This window comes from Pocillopora verrucosa, chromosome 4 (genome assembly GCF_036669915.1).
Source record: "Pocillopora verrucosa isolate sample1 chromosome 4, ASM3666991v2, whole genome shotgun sequence".
NCBI classification, from domain to species: Eukaryota; Metazoa; Cnidaria; class Anthozoa; order Scleractinia; family Pocilloporidae; genus Pocillopora; species Pocillopora verrucosa.
Window position 1 is genome coordinate 12,195,770 of NC_089315.1, and position 23,828 is coordinate 12,219,597.

At 38.1% G+C, this 23,828-nt stretch overlaps 1 protein-coding gene and 1 pseudogene across 1 annotated transcript; both read right to left on the reverse strand.

Annotated features, from left to right (window-relative positions):
• Positions 1–371: 371 nt before the first annotated feature.
• Positions 372–19,490, reverse strand: LOC131796024 (uncharacterized). Its single transcript, XM_066165298.1, has 20 exons — positions 19,210–19,490; positions 16,816–17,654; positions 15,481–15,853; positions 14,383–14,842; positions 13,397–13,595; positions 12,544–12,723; positions 11,885–11,956; positions 10,838–10,918; positions 10,412–10,543; positions 6,762–7,646; positions 5,335–5,677; positions 4,547–5,018; positions 3,951–4,149; positions 3,435–3,620; positions 2,875–2,958; positions 2,384–2,467; positions 1,892–1,975; positions 1,466–1,564; positions 1,030–1,056; positions 372–780 (listed from the first exon to the last, which is right to left on the reverse strand). The coding sequence occupies exons 2-20, from the start codon at positions 17,626–17,628 to the stop codon at positions 496–498; spliced, it is 5,058 nt and encodes a 1,685-aa protein (XP_066021395.1). The 5' UTR covers positions 17,629–17,654; positions 19,210–19,490; the 3' UTR covers positions 372–495.
• A 2,975-nt stretch (positions 19,491–22,465) lies between these two features.
• Positions 22,466–23,608, reverse strand: LOC131795965 (uncharacterized; annotated as a pseudogene).
• Positions 23,609–23,828: the final 220 nt, after the last annotated feature.

Consider the following 23,828-nt stretch of genomic DNA (forward strand, 5'->3'; position numbering starts at 1 on the left):
TAGGGCAATTGGGGATTGTAAGGCTAATTTGAGACGTTTATTTATACACAAAAGATACATGATCTATTTCTCTTACAGCCTGGATCTGTTGCCCTTAGTTCATCAGGTAAGTGTTGTCACTTATACGCATATGTGGTACGACAAAATGATCCATTTACTGCCCTTTATGATCCATTTACTGCCCTTTATGATCCATTTACTGCCCCTTAGGTTTAAATCGAAATTGTTTTTTTCATTTTGCGTACCTTAACAGTTCCTGTTCTCTCTCCTCGCTGTTTCCGTCAAAGTAAGCAGCAAAATGAAACAAAACATATTTTAGCACCAACGTCAGTTGTCACTCAAGAGACATGCAATGCTTCTGTAGTAAACTTGTTAAGACCTGTTGGAATTGAAATCTACACTTGATAATATAAGATCTGTTGCTCTTCATTTTTCTGAGAGAGATAAAAGAAACCTTGTTTGTAACCGAGAAGGTTTAAAACAGCTTCCTTATTTTTACATTAAATCATTTGCATAAAATGAAAACAAGAGTTTTGTGATTTGTCTCTTATTTTCCCCTTTTTCTAATGAGGATCTCAATGTGTTGGTGACTTTTTCCTTTGCCATATTTGGTAAACTATTGACTGCGGAGCGCAATCGCGAATTGTGAGGTGAAAGTAAGAAATGGGATCTTAATCCTACCTGATCTTTCCTTCCTTGCTCTACATTTTGCTCTACCTTTTGTGGATTGCCTTCTTCAACATTCTCTTCTGCTGTAGTGGCTTCAGGAATGGCTTGCATCTAAAAGTAAAGAATTAGGAAATCTGCCAGTTAATGAGTTATGCAGTTCTAGACAACCTATCTTAAGATTACCACCATGATCTTGAATGCTTAAAACGCAAACAAAGGAGGCAAACGCCAGCCCACTTTCAAAACTCCTCATCACCAGGCTTCTTGCAATAGGAATCAGCCAGCGTAGTGGGCGCCCGAGATGACGTAACGAAACAACGAGTAAGGTTTAAATCGAAATTTTTTTTTCATTTTGCGTACCTCAACAGTTCTTTTTCTCTCTTCTTGCTGTTTCCGTCAAAGTAAGCAGCAAAATGAAACAAAACATATTTTAGCACCAACGTCAGTTGTCACTCAAGAGACATGCAATGCTTCTGTAGTAAACTTGTTAAGACCTGTTGGAATTGAAATCTACACTTGATAATATAAGATCTGTTGCTCTTCATTTTTCTGAGAGAGATAAAAGAAACCTTGTTTGTAACCGAGAAGGTTCAAAACAGCTTCCTTATTTTTACATTAAATCATTTGCATAAAATGAAAACAAGAGTTTTGTGATTTGTCTCTTATTTTCCCCTTTTTCTAATGAGGATCTCAATGTGTTGGTGACTTTTTCCTTTGCCATATTTGGTAAACTAATGACTGCGGAGCGCAATCGTGAATTGTGAGGTGAAAGTAAGAAATGGGATCTTAATCCTACCTGATCTTTACTTCCTTGCTCTACATTTTGCTCTACCTGTTGTGGATTGCCTTCTTTAACATTCTCTTCTGCTCTAGTGGGTTTAGGACTGGCTTGCAACTAAAAGTAAAGAATGGCACTTCTGGGTGGTACTTATCGTAGATAAAGCGACGGAAAAAGCAAATTTGCCTCAAAATTTGTCTTCACCTTTCTCTTTTCCCTTTTTACAGCAGCCGGTTTGGCAAATTCAGTTTGGATTGCGGAGCGCAATCGTGAATTGTAAGGCTAATTTGAGACGTGTATCTATACACATAAGACGCATGATCTATTTTTCTTGCAGCCTGGATCTGTTGGCCTTAGTTCATCAGGTAAGTGTTGTCACTTATACGCATATGTGGTACGACAAAATGATCCATTTACTGAAGTAATTTATCAACACTAACAAACCTCTCCTCGGTTGTATTCGATTTCAGGTTTACAATAACAGGAACATCCATGACAAATACAGGAGGCAAAACTATAGCCCGAGGTCTGACGAAAAATAAAGAGGAAATACCTTAAAAATATTAATTGGTGCTATAACCGAGAAGGTTCAAAACAGCTTTCTTTTTTTTTCATTAAATCGTTTGCCTAAAGTTAAATCCCGAGTTTTGTGATTTGTCTCTAGTTTTCCCCTTTTTCTACCGTGAATTGCAATGTAGTGGTGTCTACCTCTACTCAGTTTTTTTCTATTCCTTTTTCACAGCAGTCGGTTTGGCAAACTCAGTTTGGATTGCGTGGGGCAATTGGGAATTGTGAGGCTAATTTGAGACGTTTATTTACACAAAAAAGATACATGATCTATTTCTCTTACAGCCTGGATCTGTTGCCCTTAGTTCATCAGGTAAGTGTTGTCACTTATACGCATATGTGGTACGACAAAATGATCCATTTACTGACCTCTTTTCGTTTGTTTTCGGTTTCGGGTTTACAATAACAAAAACATCCATGAAAAATACAGCAGGCGGTACTATCGCCTGAAGTCTGATGAAAAAGTAAAGAGAAAATGACTTAAAAATATTAATTGGTGCTGTAACCGAGAAGGTTCAAAACAGCTTCCTTAATTTTACATTTAATCGTTTGCCTAAAGTTAAAACACGAGTTTTGTGATTTGTCTCTAGTTTTCCCATTTTTCTACCGTGAATTGCAATGTAGTGGTGTCTACCTTTACTCAGTTTTTCTATTCCTTTTTCACAGCAGTCGGTTTGGCAAACTCAGTTTGGATTGCGTAAGGCAATTGGGAATTGTGAGGCTAATTTGAGACGTTAATTTACACAAAAAAGATACATGATCTATTTCTCTTACAGCCTGGATCTGTTGCCCTTAGTTCATCAGCTAAGTGTTGTCAATTATACGCATATGTGGTACGACAAAATGTTCCATTTACTGACCTCTTTTCGTTTGTTTTCGGTTTCGGATTTACAACAACAAAAACATCCATGACAAATACAGCAGGCGATACTATCGCCTGAAGTCTGATGAAAAAGTAAAGAGAAAATGACTTAAAAATATTAATTGGTGCTGTAACCGAGAAGGTTCAAAACAGCTTCCTTATTTTTACATTAAATCATTTGCATAAAATGAAAACAAGAGTTTTGTGATTTGTCTCTTGTTTTCCCCTTTTTCTAATGAAGATCTCAATGTGTTGGTGACTTTTTCCTTTGCCATATTTGGTAAACTATTGACTGCGGAGCGCAATCGTGAATTGTGAGGTGAAAGTAAGAAATGGGATCTTAATCCTACCTGATCTTTACTTCCTTGCTCTACATTTTGCTCTACCTGTTGTGGATTACTAATTACTAGTTAATTTTATCTGTTCCTGTGTGCTCGCGGGATTTAATAAGAGACCAGGTCATAGCGAAAAATGTTTTTTGTTGAAAGTGCAACCAAGATCTCACTAAAAGGATTTTGCAAGTATTCCAAAATCAAAATGGCAATTGCTAACATTTACCTTTTCATTACATTTGCATCCGCAGCATTTCGTTGTAATGCAGCAAACGAGGTTTCCAATTATGAATATTAGGAAAAAAGAGGTATAATACAGAAGGTTAAAAGGTACTGGTATTGCATTTCCTTTGTCGATATATTCTAACCACATTTGAGCCCTTGAAAACTTCCACTCTTTGTCCTCATCACCCTAAAAACCAAAGTTCATTTTCTAAGTTAAAATCTATCACATGTAATAACTCACATAAATTTCCCCCAAGGTTTGGAAAGAGTTTAAGCTTATCCGTGATCGACTGACTAGGTAGGTATACTCAGTAATAAGAGGAATTTAGTGATTTTATGCGAAGGTTGACTGAATTCCCTCGAATTCATATGATTCGTCATGCTACGGATCAATCATGATGATAGTGTGCTAATCAACGTGGTTTATGTCACTGAGTAAAAAGCCAACTAGCAAACATCATTCTCGGAACTATTATATCAAGTCAAAATCTGTCACAAACCACAACTTGGGACCTACCATAACTCTGTCGAAGGAGTTATTCATCATGGCGATCAGCATGTTCAAAGCAACGATAACGGTACAAACCAGGTAGACGAGGAAACCCAAGCGACCAAACAGTTGTGTAAGGTAAAAGGCAGGATCATCAACCCTTATTTTGTCTTCTTCCACGTAGCCAACCAGTAACCAGACCAAGCTAATAAAAGTGATCTCGTGCCTGAAAGTTTCGAATGATGAAAATATGAGATATCTTTTTCACTGGTCAGCTAATCTATACGTCTGGCCCCGATTGTTTGAAGATGGGGATAACGCTATGCAGTGGATAAAACTCTATACGGTGGTTGACGCTATAAATTTTGCTAGTACTTATCCACTGGATAGTAATTTATCCGTTGGATAGCGTTATCCACCTTTAAACAACTGGGCCCTGATGTTTGTCTATCTGTCCGATTACATGGACATAAGTCTTTCTTCGTCCGTCCACTCGTCAAATCAATTAAAGCATTTTAAATTTCTTTTAGCAATATTTTTCTATAAAATTATAGATGAAATATTGTATGTTTGCTTATGGGCGCCCACTCTCTTATATAAATATCGCAATAGTATCCACCTACTCAGCATATGGATGGAAGTCCTGGAATTTGCTCTCGCCCTCTTCACGAAGTTTCGCTTGGGAGACCACATAGTATGAATAAATTTTTATGAGGCCAGTTGCAAATGCAATGAAAAGCATCAGAAAAATGAAAAGAAACTTGGCCACATCTTTCAGCATTCTGTACAATGAAAGCTGCAAAGGGCCAAGAGTTGAGCTGACTTGAAACGCGTGAGCTAGGTGAAAGAACGCTAACACTGTGGCACTTGCATACAAGACATCTGCCACGATGAAGGCATTCTTCCTCGGTTGCCATTCTTTATAAACGCTTAGCCATGTGGAGAGCCATACTGTATAAGCTGCCAGGAGTGTAAGAAATGTTATTGTGTCCACGACATTCCACCATTTCGAGATGTAGATGCGGAATCCTTGTTTAGAAACTTCCCAAATTTCCTGTAGAAGGAAACCGACCAAAAAGACAAGGACAGCATAATCTGTGGACGAATCAGAACGGAACGCAAATGACTCTGCAAAAATTAATTGGAGACGCTGTTTCATTATTTGTTGAAAAATTTAATATTTGGTAAGTGCTTCATGCTAACAAGATGTTGATTAAATTCCTTTAATGTCGCAGAAGTTCACTTTTCAGAAACTTGCAGTTCGAGATTACTACAAGTCAGGATTATGCATTGCGAAATAAAGAAATAGTCCCGGGCACTAATTTGAGCTTGAACGGTATCAGCTGTTGCTCTTAGCTAATACACTGTTAGTGGTGAAATAGGCACGGAAGAATCAATCTACACAACTTACCAATGGATGAAAGCCCTGTTGTGCTTGTTCTGTACTCGTGTTCAAAGCCGAAAGTTGAGGCGAAAAGCAGCCCCAGGAATACAATGTAAAAACTGATGTGGTTTGCAAACTTATTGTAGGGATGCTCATATAATTTCTCTATGCACGCAAGGCATCTGATATCACGCCATATCTTCATGGGTGGTCGAACGAAAACGGCGTATAAGGGAGTAAGAGGTAAGATGACGACAAACTGCCAAAGGGACCAAAAAAATTTTTTTGCCATGCTCTTGTCCTGCCAATCCCGCATCTTGTAAAAAATAATCGCATCGAGGATAGCTTGACATCTTGGACTTGAAACAAACTACAAGTAAATATAGAGATAGACGTATTAGTTTATCAGAGCAAGAAATGATGCTGATTGGGCTTTTACGCCTCAGAGCATTCAAAGAGATGAATTTTTTTCAATCAGTGGGAGGTTTCTAAGGTTTAAGGAGAAAAGTTTATTAACCCGGGCCGGATTGTACATAGTACGATTAAGCTAACCGAGGGTTAGCCACCAGTTTTTAGTTTAATTTGTGTAGCTTTGCAGACAATTTTAATTGGATATATTTTTTCCATCAGTTTTGTGTCACACTAAGGTAAAACCCTTAATACCTAGACCCTAATACAAACTTTATTTCAAGGGCAACTAATTACAAGTTAAAAGTTTCATCCTGGATAATCGCAAACCACCTTTTGAACAACCGGGCCCTGATGGATACACGTTCAGCCTTGAGACAGAAAAACTCAACTTGTTCAGCCGGAATATCAAGTATTTTAGTAACAGACAAAAGAAACTTTGAAAGAATGCTTTGATGTAATAAAATCTCTGTAAGAGGAAATCGTTGAAAGACTTTTGCTGCAACGATCATTCCTTTACGAAAACAAGCAGTATGTATTAAGACCACCATCGAAGTTGATAGGCACTGAAAGTGTATAATTTAACTGCATTTCATATGAATCACCATTTCACCTTATGTAGAATAACACTTAACTCACGGATCTAACGTTTGGTCGGCGAGCTCCAAACTTAAACATTTCAGCTTGGGTGTTTTGTTGCTCACACCCTTAATGAAATGCAAATTGTACTAGATACGATGGGTTAAAAATAATTTGCTTGATGTTATCTCGTTCAAACTCCATTAGTAAAACAAAGCCGAATCTTTAATCATCTGATTAAACTTGTGGAGAATAAAGGAGGCCTACAGTATCAATTACTACGTGCTGTCACTGATTTATGTTACCAAGAGATTTAAAGATCGGTCTCCATCACACGAGATTTGGAAATTGTTGGCAGAGTAATGAGAGGTCATTTCTGATATTTCTAAGAAATGGTTGAGTGCAGAAATCAATATTCACATTCCTGCGGCGCTAAACAACATCGTCGTTTAATCCCGAGAGCATACCTTCTTCCTTCCCTTATTGACTGCACTCTTGAGAAGGCTCAGACTTTGAATAAAATTTCTGTGTTGATTAGGATTATTTTTCAGCAGGCAGCCCTCTCCTTTTATATCCATGATCTGGTAAAGTTCATTCTGGGAGGCTTTCTCCAGCACGCCAACAGCAAACGTTTCGTAAGCCTCCGCCGATTCCCTGTAAACATCTCGGCTATTGTAGTGCTTGAGAGACGACGTTTCATCGAGTAGATATGCATCATGTAGAGAACTTTCTATGACATCCTCCTTGTTTTTCTTTTCTTTTCCAACCAACTTGCAAAATTTACACGGACAGTCAGATTCTGTTCTCCATAGCCATTCCAAACCAATGAACAGAGGGTTAGAAAGAATTTTGATCCAGTTAAGTTTCGTTTCATCATTTATGCTGTCTTCTTCTGATCCTTGCGGTTCGGAGTTCGAACGACATTTGCAATTGTTGTGACAAAAATTGGACATTTTCGTGAGGCAATTCAGACAAAAGTTTTTAATTTTTGTCCAGCAATTCAGACAAAAGTTTTTAATTTTTGTGCAGTAATTCCGACAGTCGCAGTGAAATCTCCCTTCCCTCTGCTGCTCTTTCTTGTTGGCCTCCTCGCAGTCATTTTGGAAATTTTCGTATTCCGACAAGACTGTATCATGGCCACCATCTAGAAGTTTCAAGCATTCTAAAGCATCCTTCTTCCCGAGGGCTTGAAGTAGTTTAGTTGCAAGATCGTTCGAATTCTTTGACGTTTGATCATTCAGATGACTGTAAACGTATTCGGCACCTCTTACCTGCTGTAAACTCTCTTTTTCGGTGGAAACGTCTTGCGCCATAGCAAAACAACTTGAATTTGAATTTTTCAGACAACAGAACTAGCTTGTTCCTCAAATTCCCAGAATTGAAGACGACAGTTCTAATTATCAGGGTGTTAACGTGACAAAATCGTATTTTCATTGGTAGTTGGGTTTGTTTCGGGTCATTTGTGCTTTTATAATATATGTTACTTGACAGGTCTTGCGCCATAGCAAGACAACTTGAATATAGAGTGAATATTTCAGACAACAGAACTAGTCAGTTCCTCAAATTCCCGGAATTGAAGGTGGCAGTCCTGATTATCAGGGTGTTAACGTGACAAAATCGCATTTTCATTGGTAGTTTGGGTTTGTTTCGTGTCATTTGCATTGTGCATTAATTATGTTACTTGGCATTTGAACAGCTGTTGCTTTAAAGAAAACACATCAATCGAAATAGTTTAGAAGCTTACGGGGCCGAAAAGAGCTCAAACTTATAACCAAGTCGAAAAAGTTAATGTCGCATCTCTTTTGGTTATTTTTTTAGGGCGGGTTGGCTCGTGACATTATCCTGGGACTCGATTCAACATTACTCATAGTATTCAGTTAGAGAGCAGTCGCTCTTAAGCCTATGAAAGAGCTATAGATTTATGCTCGGAAGGTGTGTTGTTGGAGATTACAGCAATACAGCTTCCCTAAAAGATGGTTCGCTCTTCATATCATCCCGAAATGAGAGGACAACCACCCTGAAGTAAAGAAACGCTGAAGAAAATAGATTGATTTTTCTTGAACGTGTTGACGCGTCGGCGTGACTCCCGTCATTCGCAAGCGATTTTGAATCTTCTGCCTCCAAAGTTTAGCCATGACCAGGATATCTTTTAATGACTGTCCTTTTCGATATCATAATCGGGATGACTTTTAAATATTGCCCTTGAGCGCGGTTGGCTGTGAATAATATGCTATTTCTCTATGACAAGAAGGAACTACAGAATAAGCCCAAGCGATCGACCTTGCTCGGCTAAGTGATCTTTAATCTCAATAAGTTGTAGCCAACGGCATTCCCTGTCTTAGTTGCCAGTCAATCTTCATGTATTTGCAAAGCGCGGAAAGAATAACATGAAAACTATTTCAAAATTCGAAGCGGACAATAAACGGGAAATCTGTGAAATGGAGCTAATTAGGAAGGGCAAGCCGGTAGAAGTACTATCGCAGAACGAATTTTGCCGTATGCGTGCATGTAATTTGCCTTCAGTGATCCCGAAGTGATTTGCAAATCCCAAGTCTAACACTCGATTTACGCTGGGCTCATCATATTTTTGCATTGTGAGAAGAAGTCAAACTCTTGAGCTTCGTCTGTAGTCCCTTCTTATCGAGCGCCTCACTTAAAGAGCTACCCGCCGCGTGCTGACGCAAATTTTTCTTCACTGATTTTGTTTACCCGTCCTACGGACGCCGCCAAAAAGGAGAGACTGCTTGTTGTCTACTCAGCGGAAGTTAGACTCTCGTTATCACCTTTGTCAACATCCGTTAGTCTTTATCGAGTTATTTCGGTAGCCCATCACTTGAAGCCTTCAACTCCCATACTGACCCTATGTCACGGCGTTTTCACAGAACGGTTTATTTTTACTATCTTGTCGCGGGAAATAGGCTACTCGAGTTCACTTGGGTAATACGATCCATGAAACGCGAAGGAAAAAAATGGTGGGGACGTCTTCATATCAAAACTACGCAAATTCCGCCTTTCTTTTGCTGTATCCCAGAATTCCAATCCTTCCTTTGTTTATATATCCCACTATCCTTTGCAAATTTTTCAGACTTGCGAAAAAAATTCGCAAGAGTGCGGATCATCGTTGTATTTTTATTTGTATTTTTTTTTTTTTTTTAATTTTTGAAAAATGAATACTGCGGTTCACCTGAATGATTAGATGTATCCTTTAAAAAACGAAAATTAATAGACAGCTTTGCGCTGTTTGATTGTTGTTTCTTGGTTTTTTCCTTTGTTTTTTATAAAGCACATTGACAAATGATAAACAAAGGCTTGGATAAATCATTGGGCCATGTGTGTCTGGCTGCCATTAGTGATTATTGAAGGAAACTGAAGTTCGAAATTTGCAGACTGAGAGGAATGCACAAAGGGAAATGGAGAAGGGGGGGGGGGAGGGGGGAAGAGAAATGAATTCAAGCCCGAGGCGTGGTCGTTGGAATCTGAGAGGGAACGCATGCAAGGGGGAAGATATTGTTGTCTTTGTCCGTTTTTATAAGTTCACGGTAAAACTTCTGATTGGTCTGAGTTAGTAGTTTCCTATAAAATCATTTCTTCCGCCTCTATTTCCGTCTCACTTCACTTCACTGAAAAGTTTTTCAAGAAATAGAATTGTGGAATAAATTGCTGTCATATTTATTCAGTTATGTAATACAATGCCGAAAGTGGCCACTTACTTGCCTCTTTCATACAGATATAAAAACAAGTTGGATGTAATTCTCTATGTGTAGAGTTTAGCTTTACTTTATGCAATTGATCTGGGACTGTAGCTAATAACACATGCGGCTCAAGAAATTAATGATCACCAGCGTTATTTGTTTTCTGCTGTGTTGCCCGGTCACAAAAAGTTAGAATCATTATCATTAAGGTTCCTATCAACACCTCTCGTTCTGTTAAGCAAAGACTTTACCTATCTATAGTAAAGCAAAGATAAGCAGTTTCCAGGTTCCTCCGGAACTGATTTCTACTTATTAAGCATGTATAATAATGACAGAAATGGAATTTCAAGGTGAAACATCACTGAATGTAACGTTTTGGACCTTTGCTTCAGACTAATTTAGCTGAATTGTCCACATAGCTTTCACTCCTGGAGACTTTCATCTGCTTTTGGTGCCGGTGAACTTACCAGTGTACCCATTTCGCGTTCTATTTCCTCGTTTGGGTAGTGATTGTTAAGATACCTTGCGATGGAGAATCTAATCGCTTGTAAGCGTTCCTGAAAGGCGAAACAGTCACGTTACAAATTGTATATGTAAAGTTTGAAATAAGCACATACACGGTTCATTCGGAGCTCATGCTTGTCTTGAGAGGTAAGTGAAGACTTAACCACGTTATTAAGCGTCAATTCAGTCAGTTGACAAGCAAGACCTCCTTAATTTCGGAAAATAAGGAGATGAGTCATAAACCTCGCAGACATTCAGACCACACCCAAAAGCTTCACTCAAGATTTCCCACCTGTCAAAGTCTTAGCGGACGTAATAACAGGTTAGCTATTATATATATTACAAACCTCTCTAACAACTTTTGCTTGGGTCGGCTTACAAAAACATGAACATCCAGGGCAAATGCAGGAGAACCAATGTGTGAGAGTCTGGAAAACAAGACATTAGCAAACTGCTCATTGAAGTCATCAAGCAATAATCATATATTTCTGTAACGTATTCTATCCTTAAACCACATGGATTTGGGTGCATTTGACTTCATCATTGTATTGGGTGAGCGAGAGAAATTGCTTTCAATTTCAGCCACCGTCCTCAAGAAAATTTATAATGTTAGTGTCAGAAGAATCAACGGTTTTGTTCTTCGAAGTGAGGAGGAAACGTGATTTGAAATACCATTGTGTACATAAATATCCTGCAGAGCCCGATTTCTTTGGCCCGAATTGGCACCAAGAGCAGATGCAGCTACTGCCGTGGGCTGAAGTATTTAGAAATGATTTTGTGTACAACAGCCTCAACTACTTAGATCAAGCAGCACAAGCTTTCTCACACATTTGTACATAGAATATCTAGTGAGGCAGACTTCCGTACTCAGTGACAGAAGTTTTGAACCTCCCTCTCTTTCACCTCTATAATGTTAGAAAGGGCAGTAAATATAATTTCTATGTTTCGATTTCAATGAAATAACGTCGAAAGATCTTAAGCGGGAACAACAATCTTTAAATAAATCTTAAAATTCCTTAACACTGAGAGGTCGCTTAAAGTATCACTTGGCCAACTGACGTTGCATAAGTGAAGATCAAAACGAGACATTTTAAAGCTGATTCTCTGGCGCTTTGTATTCCTAGGTTATTTCATCAAAAGAGCTCCGAAGCACCTTAATCCTCGGGTTCAGAAAACACATTTTCTTATGGATGCTGAGTATCTTTACATTGTGCCCATAGTTGACACAGCAACAAAAAAGAGCCATTTCGAATTCAGTGAACCCCTTTCTGGTATATCTGCTGGTGCTGAGTATTGTCTAAAAATGTTTTTGGATTATATTGAAATAATGTCTCAAGAAGTATCATGCTTAAAAAGCCAAAAGAACATAGCTGTTTGTAGGAAAGTCTCAATACCTTGTCTGTTGTGCATCGCTCGAGGTTCGAATTCATTCGTTCCAATTCCACGTCAGTTTCGTTTGATGGCTGCTAACAATAATAGCACAAGTACACTTTCAGTTCGGATATAGTTAGGGATTTGGCCACTTCTATTTACAAATTTAATTTTGAAGTAAGAGATGTCTGGAGCAATAACGAAAGACGTCTTGAGTTCCTTGTCCACTATGACGTTCAATAAGAATCTCGTCCTGGTTCCATTTGACAGAAACTTTGGAAAAATCAAACTTTACTTGAAGAACGTCGTTGTTTCATTCCCTGTATGCTAACAGTTTGACAGTTTCTGAACCATTATCGTAAAATGTTTTAATGATACAATTTCTATTTTAAAAGGATTACATTACAAAAATGAAAATCTGAATTATTCATTAAGGATGGGCCGATACCGATTTCAAATATTCGATATTGACGATACCGAAGCCTGCTCGGAAAATATGCACAGAGACAGAAATCCAAGTAATTTTGTTATGAAGAAAACTTATCACAAATCTTGCAATTAAAGTGAAAATTAAATGTATTTAGCTTACTTCATCCTAGTTTCCCAGCTTCCTGGCCAGTAATGTGAAAAAAAAAACCTAGTTGAAAGCCGAAGGGAGAGGTCTGATGCAGCTAACACTTACTTTCCGAGAACGAGACCATTGTTCCTTCTTGCAGCATACACGGAAAATGTAGTTGGGGATGAAAAAGAGATAAAGGGAATAGTAGGCGATGTTGAAAGGAACTGGTACGAAGTTTCCTTCGTTGATATAATCCAGCCACAACCGGGATCTTGAGAATTTCCACTCCTGGTCTGCATCTTCCTAAAGGCGAATACCCAATACGAGAGACCTTCGTGTAAGTATAACTAATGAAGCCATTACATTAAATGTGTGCTCGATGAGAATACCGAAGGGTGCTCTAAAAAATTACATTCATTCAACCTTTTATATTCCGTCGATTCTCTAAACTCGCACGCGATTGGCAGTCTAAAGATGTCGTATGAATGAACAAGGCCCGGGTCAAACTAGGTATTAACCGCATATAACGCGTGTAATAAGACACGCTGGTTTGTGTTGTCAAAATCTTGTTAGTTTTTTGTTTTGTTTTTTTTCCGAGCTGTTCGTCGATCAGCGTGCGAGGAAAGATACCTGAAAGGCCAGGAGTGCCATAGAGCACGGATTCTTAGTACCCCAATATTTATCCTTGGACACTTCATTGTTGGAAATAGACCACGGTCGTTCCTTTGAATTAAGATTCGATTCCGGGCAATTTTTGTCATCAGAAAGACAAAAATTACGTTACCTAATGATGGAGCCGCGGGCCAAGATGTTTATTTTTTTTGTCTTTTGGATTGAAATCTCGCCCCTCTATTGCACCTGCGACACTTGACGCAGGATAGTGACCTAGTCCGCGTGTTGAGAAAGGAGGGCGATCCATCATAAGACTGATTTTACCTCGACCAAAATTAACTACAAGATGCATTCGAGATCTTACCATGATTCTCTCATAGGAGTTGTTCATCATAGCAATCAGCATATTTATTGCTACGAGGGTGGTGCAGATTCCATAGGCGAACAAAAATATACGGCCAATGACAGCGGTGAGGTGAAACGCTGGATCCTGCACCGTTACTTTGTCGTCATCCACTTTACCCAGAAATATCGAAACTAACAGTTTAGCAGCTAAGTCGTGTCTGAAAAAAATATATGGAAGGTAAAACATCGGCTTTCTTTTAAATATTCTTGACTTTTAATGATAAACGTTTCGAGGTACAATTTACTCTTCTCCTCTCATAAACTCTTTTCATGCTTTGTTCTCACATGTGACGCACGAGATAAATTTTAGCTGAATCATTACAAGGTAAGAGAACTTTTAAGAACTTGAATTCAAAATTGTTCCGAACGTCGACAAATTCATACGTATATTGGTTTTAGTTTTTGGTTTTTGGCGAGGTTATATGAGGCAAAAATGCTGTTTTCAGCTTAGCATTTTCATCAATAAACAAATGTATCACGAAATAAGATTGTTATTTATAGCTTATTTATTTTCATGTTACCGTCTATTACAACTATGTCTGTTTATCCAGTTACATGCATTTGATTGCAAAAACGTTGTCTCCTAGAAAGCATAAACCATACACGCTTAAGCTGCAGGGTCTTTCGGGCAGTGTTTGCAGATTGTTAAATTGACATGTTTCATGTTCTTATTCCTTAAAATAATTTCTTCTCTTTTGTGAAAGCTTCCCAATGGATATCTTTTATCATTTAACGCGCGCAATTTATTATCGTTATTATCCAAAGTAAGAGAGCACAATACATTGCAATCGACAATAGAATACTTACCAGTATACCCACCACGCCCTTTAATCGTAACGTCCGTGAATTTACGTGAAAACTTTCGTAATTTTAAGCAAAAACGTTAGTATTTTTATGCTAAAACGTTCGTGCACGCGTATGTGTAGCGAGCTGTTGTTCACATACCTGGCAACATGATGAGAACTCGGGTTAATAGCATCTTCTATTTTATGCAGCGAGGAAACATAGTATGAGTATATCTTGACTAATCCAGTTCCAAATGCAAGGAAAAGCATGAAATAGATAATAAGAAATCTGTATATATCCTTCAGCATTCTGTACAAGGAAAGTTGCAAGGGGCCAAGAGTTGAACTGACTTGGAATATGTAGGTGAAGTGGAGAAATGCCATAACAGTTCCAGTTGCATACAGGACATCAGCCACGATAAATGGGTTTCTTCTCGGTTGCCATTCTCCAAAGTGGACCCACGCGGCAAGCCATACAATGTAGGACACCGCGAAAGTAACCAGGGTTAGTATATTCATTTTATTCCACCATTTTGAGAAATAAAAATGGATTCCTTGCTTTTGAGCTTTCAGAAGTTCTTGCAAGATGAGACCAATGAGGAATACAATTACTGCATAGTCTGTGGATGAATGTTAAACAAAAACTATTAATTTGCTCAGCTATGATCGTTTGGAATTGAATGGTGGGTGAATTAACAGTTAACTTTGTGCCCTCCAGTTTAACAGTAGCACGATTTAGTTTGCTTTACTTAATCTTAGATCATGGAGTAGCTTCGTCATGCTCATGGGGTTTTTTTTGTGTTCAGTGTGGCAAGCAACCTGTGTCATTGCATTTTAATCGTTTTTGTACGCATTGTGATTATTTTAGAAAACTCGCGCCATCCAATGAACCACTTAGATACAGAACTAAACCTAGTCGTGACTTTCTCAGTCACTCACGTTCGCCCGCGTCTCATACAGATTGCTTGTTCCGCCTTCAAGTTCCCATTAGGCTCTTTAAGATATTCTTCTTTGCATTGATTGGACTTTTTGATAACTTTTATTTTACATTTACAACACGTAATCGAAACGGCACTCAATCTCCGAGTATCCTCCACCCAACTTGTAACTTTGCAATAGAAGGAGATTATAGGATAACCTTAACTATACTACATTTTCATCGGTTTTTACTAATGCGGCGCTTATGATGAAGGCCTGCTCGTACGCCAAAATATTTTTTTCACACGGATACACAATTACAACAGCAGCGTGGACTTACCAATCCTGGTGAGTCCTACTGAAGTTGATTTGTACTCATTCTCAAAACCAAACGTTGACAACAACAGGAGAGCGAGGAACAAAAAGTAAGACATTGAGTGGTTGACAAACTTCGAGTAGGGATGTTCGTATAAGCTCCTAATCCTTTCGATGCTTTTTTTCGCGATTCCACTAGAACACATGTTGGAAGACTTCTTTCGGAATACTTTTTCAAATATCCGTAAAGAAATGTAGAATGGAGTGAGGATTGTCGTGAGAATCAACTGAACAACGACCCACACAAACTTTCTCATGATGCCTTCGTCTTTCCATTCTGGACATTTGTAGAAAATGATTTGGTCAAGAACAGACTGGCATCTTGCACTCGCCACAAACTGCAAATTAAAAGATTAATAGGGCTTTAACAGGCAGATTACATCATTCAGCATTCACTATAGCTGCAGTAAGATTGACTAGAGCATTAATTACAGTGATATCACAGCTTTTTCAGACCTTTCATTGGACTTTGTGCCACTAGTTCTACTGAACTGCAAGATAACAGAATCGAATCTACTTTTTTTTTTTTTTGGGGGGGGGGGGCTTTATGTTTGTACAAGGCAAAAATAAAATAAAAGCAATAAACTTGAAAAAAATATATTCGGAAAGCTGTACGGCTACGTAAGAAAATTGCATTGAACCTGCGTCAGCTTGAATGCCTTGTGAACAACCTGGCTTATTCTGATGTTTTCTCGGAGCCCAGTGTTCTCTTGTGCCTACCCCCCCCCCCCCTTACAAAGGTGTTTATTGCCAGGATAATCATAGAATCTCGTAACTTTGAGCAGGGCAGAGAACACATTAAGAGTTCCACCAAATGCGTTCAAGCGTGGTGCTTATCACATCAAGTCTCCCTTCTCCGAATAGTCATGTTTGTCCAATCCCATACGTAATCGTTTCTTGGGGTCGACATGCAACACATCACAGTCGCAATCGAACCACACTCCACCAACGGAGTGGGAGATGATCTCGACCCTTTTTTAAAAGAGAAGGAGTGGGCGTTACAAACAGGACTGCGTCAAGCGTGATCATTTATAAACTTCCCACTTGACTTATGCAAAATATAGGGTCAAAATTGACAATTAATTTATTCAACTGAGCATAGTTTTCACGTTAACCTCATAGGATAAATAAGCTTTGGACAATAATTTTCTCGTCTCTGAAATTGCACATTTCATTATAGAACGATTTGATTAGTAATTCAAATTTATAGAGCTGTGCAAATCGTTTTAATTAACAGGATGAATTGATTGAGCTTTTGAGAATTAAGTAGAATTATTTAAGAATCAATACCCAAACAAACCTTCTTTCTTCCATAATCAGCAGCAATCTTTAGAAGGCTCAAACTTTGATCTAACTTCCTAAGCCGGTGGGGGCTCCCCCGAAGTAAGAAGCCGTCTCCCTCGATGTCCATGATCTCGTACAGCTCAGTCACGGTGCTTTCCTCCAAGACATCAGCAGCGAACGACTCGTAAGCTTCTACGGAACTCTTGTAATCCTCCAAACTATAGTAGTGTTCGTGCGAGGTAATCTTATCCAGTAGGTATGCATCATATAAAGCCTTTCCTATGGCATCCCTGTCGTTATTTTCATGGCAATCATCACAGTGGCGGTTGGTATTTCTTCTCCAGAGCCATTCCACTCCGATGAATAGAGGGTTGGAGAGTATTTTGATCCACTTTCTTTTTCTCGCCTCATCTTTTCGTTCTTCCTCTATATGTTGCGTCTCTTTTCCGTTGTGACGACTACTAGGAGAATAAGTATCTCCGACGCAAGATAATATTGCCTGTGGTTTACAATGGAAATTGCAGCTCTTTTCTTTGTTCCTCGCCTTCTTGGCGATGTCTTTGTTAACTCGTTGCATGATTTTTAGCGCTTCGATGGGATGATTATTTTCAACCAGATCCCAAACTTCAGCTGCATCATTTCTCTCGAGGGCTTCGAGCAATTCATCTGCAAGTTTATCCTCCGTATTTCTTTCCTTTTCTATGTCTACGTCAATCCTTTCAGGGTCTTTCCTGTCGTTTTCTTCTTTTTTGATTTTGCTAAGGCAATTGTACAAGCCACTTTTTCTCTGTTCCATTTGCTCATCATCTGCAGGGACCGTCTGCGCCATAGTTGTGACTGATGCTGAATGAATACCTATTGAAAGATGAAAGTCACAGCGTCTTGGTCTTTATTCTTTAGCAAGTTGATATTCTCTTGACTTTAATCATACAAAGCTTTCTGTTTTTAAGACACCGAATACGCCCGTTTGTGGTTTCCGCCTTGAGAAACGTCTGCTGTGCTTTCCTTAATTTCCGTGTTTTGTTCAAAACTAGTGTAAACTACACATTCATCGTATCTTTTTTCGATCTGTTGTGTCTCCGAGGATGTAATAGTAATCAAAATAATCAAAACTGCTTAGATGGACATCTGGAAAAAGTCGAAAATCGTGACTTCGGTCAGAGGGTCACGAAAACCAACGAAACCAACGAAAACCAGAGGGTCACGAAAGGTATTTTAAGACTGAAAACAAACTTCTATAGTTCTAAATGACATATCCATGAGTTAGTGCATTCAATGGTCTCACGAATTACCATAAACTCAAGCTTGTACAAACAAAGGTTCCTGCGATGGCAAACGAACCGTGAAAATCCCTCTCAAACGAAATAAAAATAGTCGGCGTTCAGCGAGGAAAATCAAACCTCGCTCGATATTCACCTCAAGGCAAGCACAGGACTGAAACTTTCTTGAATTTAAACTAGCTTTTTGAAGGAAAACTGGTGAAGATTTCTGTACAATCCCGTACACGTACTATTGTAGAACAAAGCCGTACTCCCGAAGATTATCTATCGATCGTGTTTAATCTATCTGCTGTCGTTGTTGTTTTTTTTTTTTAAACCTAAGAACTGCATGCTAATGATGTATGGGTTGATAAAAGTCCAGCTGCCTTAGAAAAAAACATTCCTGGCGGTTAAAATGGGGTGTGTGGGAGAGATTTAGTATCCTGGATCTGTTTTCAGATATGTTAAGCCTGTAAACATGCGGTTGTCTTTATGTAACGATGACATTGCACGACAATGGATTGTACGTTCACAATGTGCCGGCATGGTGAGATCACGAAGGTTTTTTCCGAGATCGAGAGTCAAGGCTACTTTTCCTCATATTCTCAAAAAAAAAAAAAATCTTAGAATATGTTTGATCTGGCTTCATTTTCTTCCGACTGCGCTAATAACTGACCTAGCGGACTGCAAACTTGACTTGTTTAGTAAAGGCTCCTCTCTCGACCGTCACAGAGAGGTTAGCGCTGAAGAGACGTTATTGAATTCAAACTAGCTCTAATGAAGCAAAAAATTTTTATCCTCGACCGCAATTTCAGTCTAAGTTCTGACTTTTACACGAAAGTAACTCTGTCAATAAACACTTAACTCCTGTGTCTCTTTGGAATCGCGTGGTATCATATGTTAATGAAGTAAGACACGACACGAACGTAGGACGAAGTGAATCCCCGTGAGGAATTGAACTTCAGACCTTCGGATTCCGTTGTCTGACGCTCCACTACTGAGCCACAGAGACTCTTCGGTGAGCTTGGCAATTAACTTGGTTAATTCAGAGGTAACACACGTCCCTGTATTTATGATTAAATTTCGTCTCAAATATCACCCAGAAAGGAAACTAAAGTTTTGCAAAATGTGTAGAAAATATGCACTTTTACCTCAGTTGAACATTGAATCTCAGAGTTTCTCTTGTAGCGAGGTAAGGGTCGCTGATCACATACAATCACTCCTTGCCAAAAGATAACAAACGAGTGAGTCGAATGCGCTTGAATACATTAAAATTAATTATTAGAGTCAATTATACCAAACTATCCAGTGGTGAATGCCCAAGTAAAACGCTCGATACGAAGCCCGAGTGAACGCTCCTCGAGCGTTTAGTTTAATTATTACTGAATAGCGTACTGCTGCTAGTGACGTACGCTGGCGGTTTTTTGCTTTCTTAATCAACCAAAAACTTGAATATCTGAACGTTCTTATTTATTTCCATAAATGTTTGCTTGAGCGCTTTTAAGATACCAAATAGCGCAAACACTTGATGTGTCTGAATTTGCTCCAAACAAGCTTGTATCCCACACCTACACACACACAAAAATAATTAAACAAATAAATAAAAACGCTTGCGAGTATTTTTTCAAAACACGCATATGATCAGTCCGTTAAGCGTCGCAGCATGTCTCGCATACTTGGGCTCTAGACTCATTTAAGGGGTCATCAGTTTCTTCTTCATCACTATTTAATGAATCATTTTCTTTGCATCAAACTCCAAAGCAGGATCACTATCTGTTGTTACATTGTTTGATGTAGCTTGTTGATGTGTATCATTATCGTCTGCATCATTTTGTAAAGTTGTGAGGTTGCTATCAATATTGTTAATATCAACTAGTATATCTTTGTACAATGGATTATGTACTTTGAGCCTGTTAAGAACTTGCTGTATTAACTCTGGTCGTGATGCTTGAAAATAAACATGTCTTCTAGATTGTAACTTTCTTTTAAGCTTAAGCTTTATTAAACAAGATCTATTAGGTGGATGAGGGAGTTGATTATATGTCTGATCACATTCTATAGGTACATTGCATACTGCACCTTTAATTTTTCTCTGCTGTCCTTTATGCACGGCCACAATCTTCTCAAACTATTCGTTGAGCTATTCGTATTTGCTCTAGTTTTTCTAACGAGGATAGTTCTGAGGGTATTTCATCCACATACATATTTAATTCACTACAGCCTGACATGGTAATTTTCCTTTTATGACCTTTGAATAACATGTGTTGCATATACACTGTTTTCTATCAAATGACTGTTGAATATTGAAATATGTTTGGCAAGGGTACTTCTCGTTTATGCATGTTATTGTTGATTTCTTATAAAGTATTTGATTACAGACAGTACATATGAAATAAGGGCCTTCTATTATTTTCCTCTTAAACTCGGTTAATACACAATTCAACCAATTTGGCTTTCACTAATTTCTCATTGGGTTGGGAAAGTAATTATAGCATCTATAGTTGAATATTTTCTTTTAATGTCTTCAAGAAACCTTTTTTTGGCAACAGTTTCCATGATGTGTTTCCTTTCAATTTCAGTAATTTTACATGAACAGCAGATATATTGTATATCATATTCCATAGTCTGACATTCCAGTTTATTTTGAATAATATGAGTAATTTCCTCTACTAGATTATCCACAAAGAGTAAATACTTACAGAAAACCTCTGTCCAGAACCACAGGCCTCTCTACCAAAAGAATACTTTGTTTAAGTTTGATGCTTTAGGTTAACCTTGCTTTATTTACAAAATAATTAACATTGAAGACATCAGTACATACATATTAACACAACTGCCAAAATTTGTTTCAGCCAGAAACTTGTTTATTTTTTTCAGTCATTAATAATCATGATGTTATCCCACTCATTGATCTGTACGGCCTTGTACAAATGTATGAAACATGTTTCTCTATTATTTTGTTCATGGGATGCTCAAGTTAAGATAAAATCTCCAATGATTATTGTTAGGACCACTGCTATGCCAAGCAACTGGGCTAAAAAAGATTGAATAGCTGGCAATACAGAAAACAATACTGAATATACCAATTGGCAATGGGTTCCATACTGTCATACGTATGTTTTTTTCTGTGTTTTCTCATGATGTGTTTCCTTTCAATTTCAGTAATTTTACATGAACAGCAAATAAATTGTATATCATATTCCATAGTCTGACATTCCTGTTTATTTTGAATAATATCAATTTCCTCTACTAGATTATCCACACCATGAATGTGTATTGTCTGTTTAATTGCAGGTGAATGACTGTCTTCATATGTCAGAAGAGAAAACAATTGCTTCACCTTTGTATTTTGTTGATAAATACTAGTTATACAGTAACTTAAAATCCACATTAAATATCCTGTTTTCCCACTGTGGTTCCTTAAAATTAAGGTCTCTAAAGATGTTCTGCTTTCAGTTAAATTACTTAATTCTCTGTGACTTACTTCATTAACGTGTACATTTATGTTAGTGCTAAAAATTGTAACACTGTCTGGCAGGGTAACAGATGTTAAGCAGTACTTACTCTGCATTGTATTATTAAGCTAAGATCCATTTTCAACAATTGCATCTAAGGTATTTGAGTTCCAGTAACTACAAGGTGAAATGATTGAGTAACAGAATAAAGAACTACTACAAAACAGTGGTCTTTGTAACACTTGTGTTGACCTGATATCTCTTTAATACCTCTCGTACATTGTTGCTTATTGCCACATCATATTTTGTAATTTGTTAACCTTTTAGTTCATAAAGATCAGTTGCTCCCTATAAACTTTGAAAGTGATGCACCAAGTTGTCTGTAAATGATATAACTAATAGACCACATGTCCCTCGAGAGTGACTTTTACAAGAAACATCTCTAGCATGTGAGTCAAACACTTAAAAATGGCCATTATCAACACAGCAACTAATACCCACAGAAATACACCCAACTGTTAAAATATATGACCTATATTGTTCTGATATCAATGACTCAAAAGCTCTTTTCAGGCCCATACAGTATTGATATCCCTCAGTGGTAGGCTCACCATGGACATTACTGAGGTAACTTTCACTGTATTCTAGCTGGTAATCTTCCTCTAGAACTGTAAGCATTGATGGTAGATCTGCTAGCAGTAAAAAATAATGGTCTTGATAATTGTGACAAACTGCTGTACTGTTTACTTCCAATATGCATTATTTGTTTCAATTCATCAAGATTGCCTATTCCTTTCATATTGTGGTATATTAATGCACATAAACTCATTGCAACACATTGTTGCCCAGCATTTTGTCCAAATACAACAACATCCCCTTGACTATATGGTGCTTTTATTATTTTCCTGGGATCCACAAGGTGCATACAAGGAACAGGGTTTTCTCTATATCATTAATTATAGAGCTTGTTCTTTGTACAATTGCCTCTGTGAATTACACCCTTGTACTCACTATATGGGAAATTACACAAAAAGAACCTTAAGTATTTGAGATATTTCTTTCCATGTTTATCTCTACTTGAATTGTAGACATATCTCATTGAGGAGTTAACGTTTCTTGTTCTAAAAATTGGTTTCCTTCTCATTTTTTGTACAAACCTGATTCTTGTTTTATGTGTACTTTTTTTTCATGTTGCATTATTTTTAATAAGATCATGGAATTTCGTTGACTTTGGTACGTTTTTACTTAAACGGCTCCGTACATAACTCTGCAGTATTCTGATTTTCTGAGAGAGACGTTTTAACATCCTTACTGGTACTCTGCTTGGTTCACGATCACGTGTATAGCCATGGCATTCACACACAACACGAGTACGATTATAATATACAGACTTTGCACGACGAGATCTGAATTGTTGTACTTTTATTGACACTGTAATATCATTATGTTCGTGTACATTAGTCATATTGACAACTTTTTCCAGTAGATCACAGTCATCAAGAGTATTCATCATATCTGATACGAAGAACATACAACTCCATGCGGAGAGCAAACCAACATTCACTATCGCTTTTACAATAATAATAGTGATTGTGTAAGAAATACCAAATCGTACTTTACAAGTATTGAACCCGATAAAAACCAATAACAGAAACAGGATTTTTAACGGAAGAGCTAAGCTTAGATATTCAACCTTACTATTCAAGTTGCTTACATATGGCAGTATCCTTATCCAATTCGCTGTCGTTAACGCCACCTTCGAAGTTGTGTTCAAGAACATTCTTGATTTTTTCAGCAAGTGAGGTGTTCATCTCAGCATCATAGTTTGTTGTTAAATCGGCTGTCACAGTTTTGCCAGTATTTTCGAAGTTTGAACTCACATATGCCTCATTTGTTATCTCGTGAGAACTAGTGTAAACTTTGCACATTTGGCTAGCTTTCAAGCTAGAGAGTTCGTGGACCAGCCCATTCCGAAAACGCTCGACATAATTTCGTGTGGGCCTACCACGAACAGCGTGTGCATTTTTGTATGTGAGATGAGCGCATAGGACAGGAATCTTTGCAAAGCGGACTTCATAAAACACAGCAATCCGTAAATTTATGATGTTTACGAAGAGCGAGCACACTATAACACAAGTTGCTGGACTCTCATCGCCAGTTTCCACGGATTACGCAAGGAACGCCTGGGACTATGACCCCCCTTTTGGCGCCTATAAAGAACTGCCTGCATTTCAAGACTCGGGCTTTCCCACGGAAGCCCGAGTATATATCTTAGCTACTGGTTATTCTGATGAACTATTGCGATTAGAGAATTT

Excerpts from the sequence above, each read along its gene's own strand:
- LOC131796024 (XM_066165298.1), bottom strand. The coding sequence starts at position 17,628 with ATGGCGCAGACGGTCCCTGCAGATGATGAGCAAATGGAACAGAGAAAA. Across the intron at positions 13,596-14,382 it reads AGTTCTCATCATGTTGCCAG|ACACGACTTAGCTGCTAAAC; the intron begins GTATGTGAACAA and ends TATTTTTTTCAG. Across the intron at positions 5,678-6,761 it reads TCAATAAGGGAAGGAAGAAG|TTTGTTTCAAGTCCAAGATG; the intron begins GTATGCTCTCGG and ends ATTTACTTGTAG.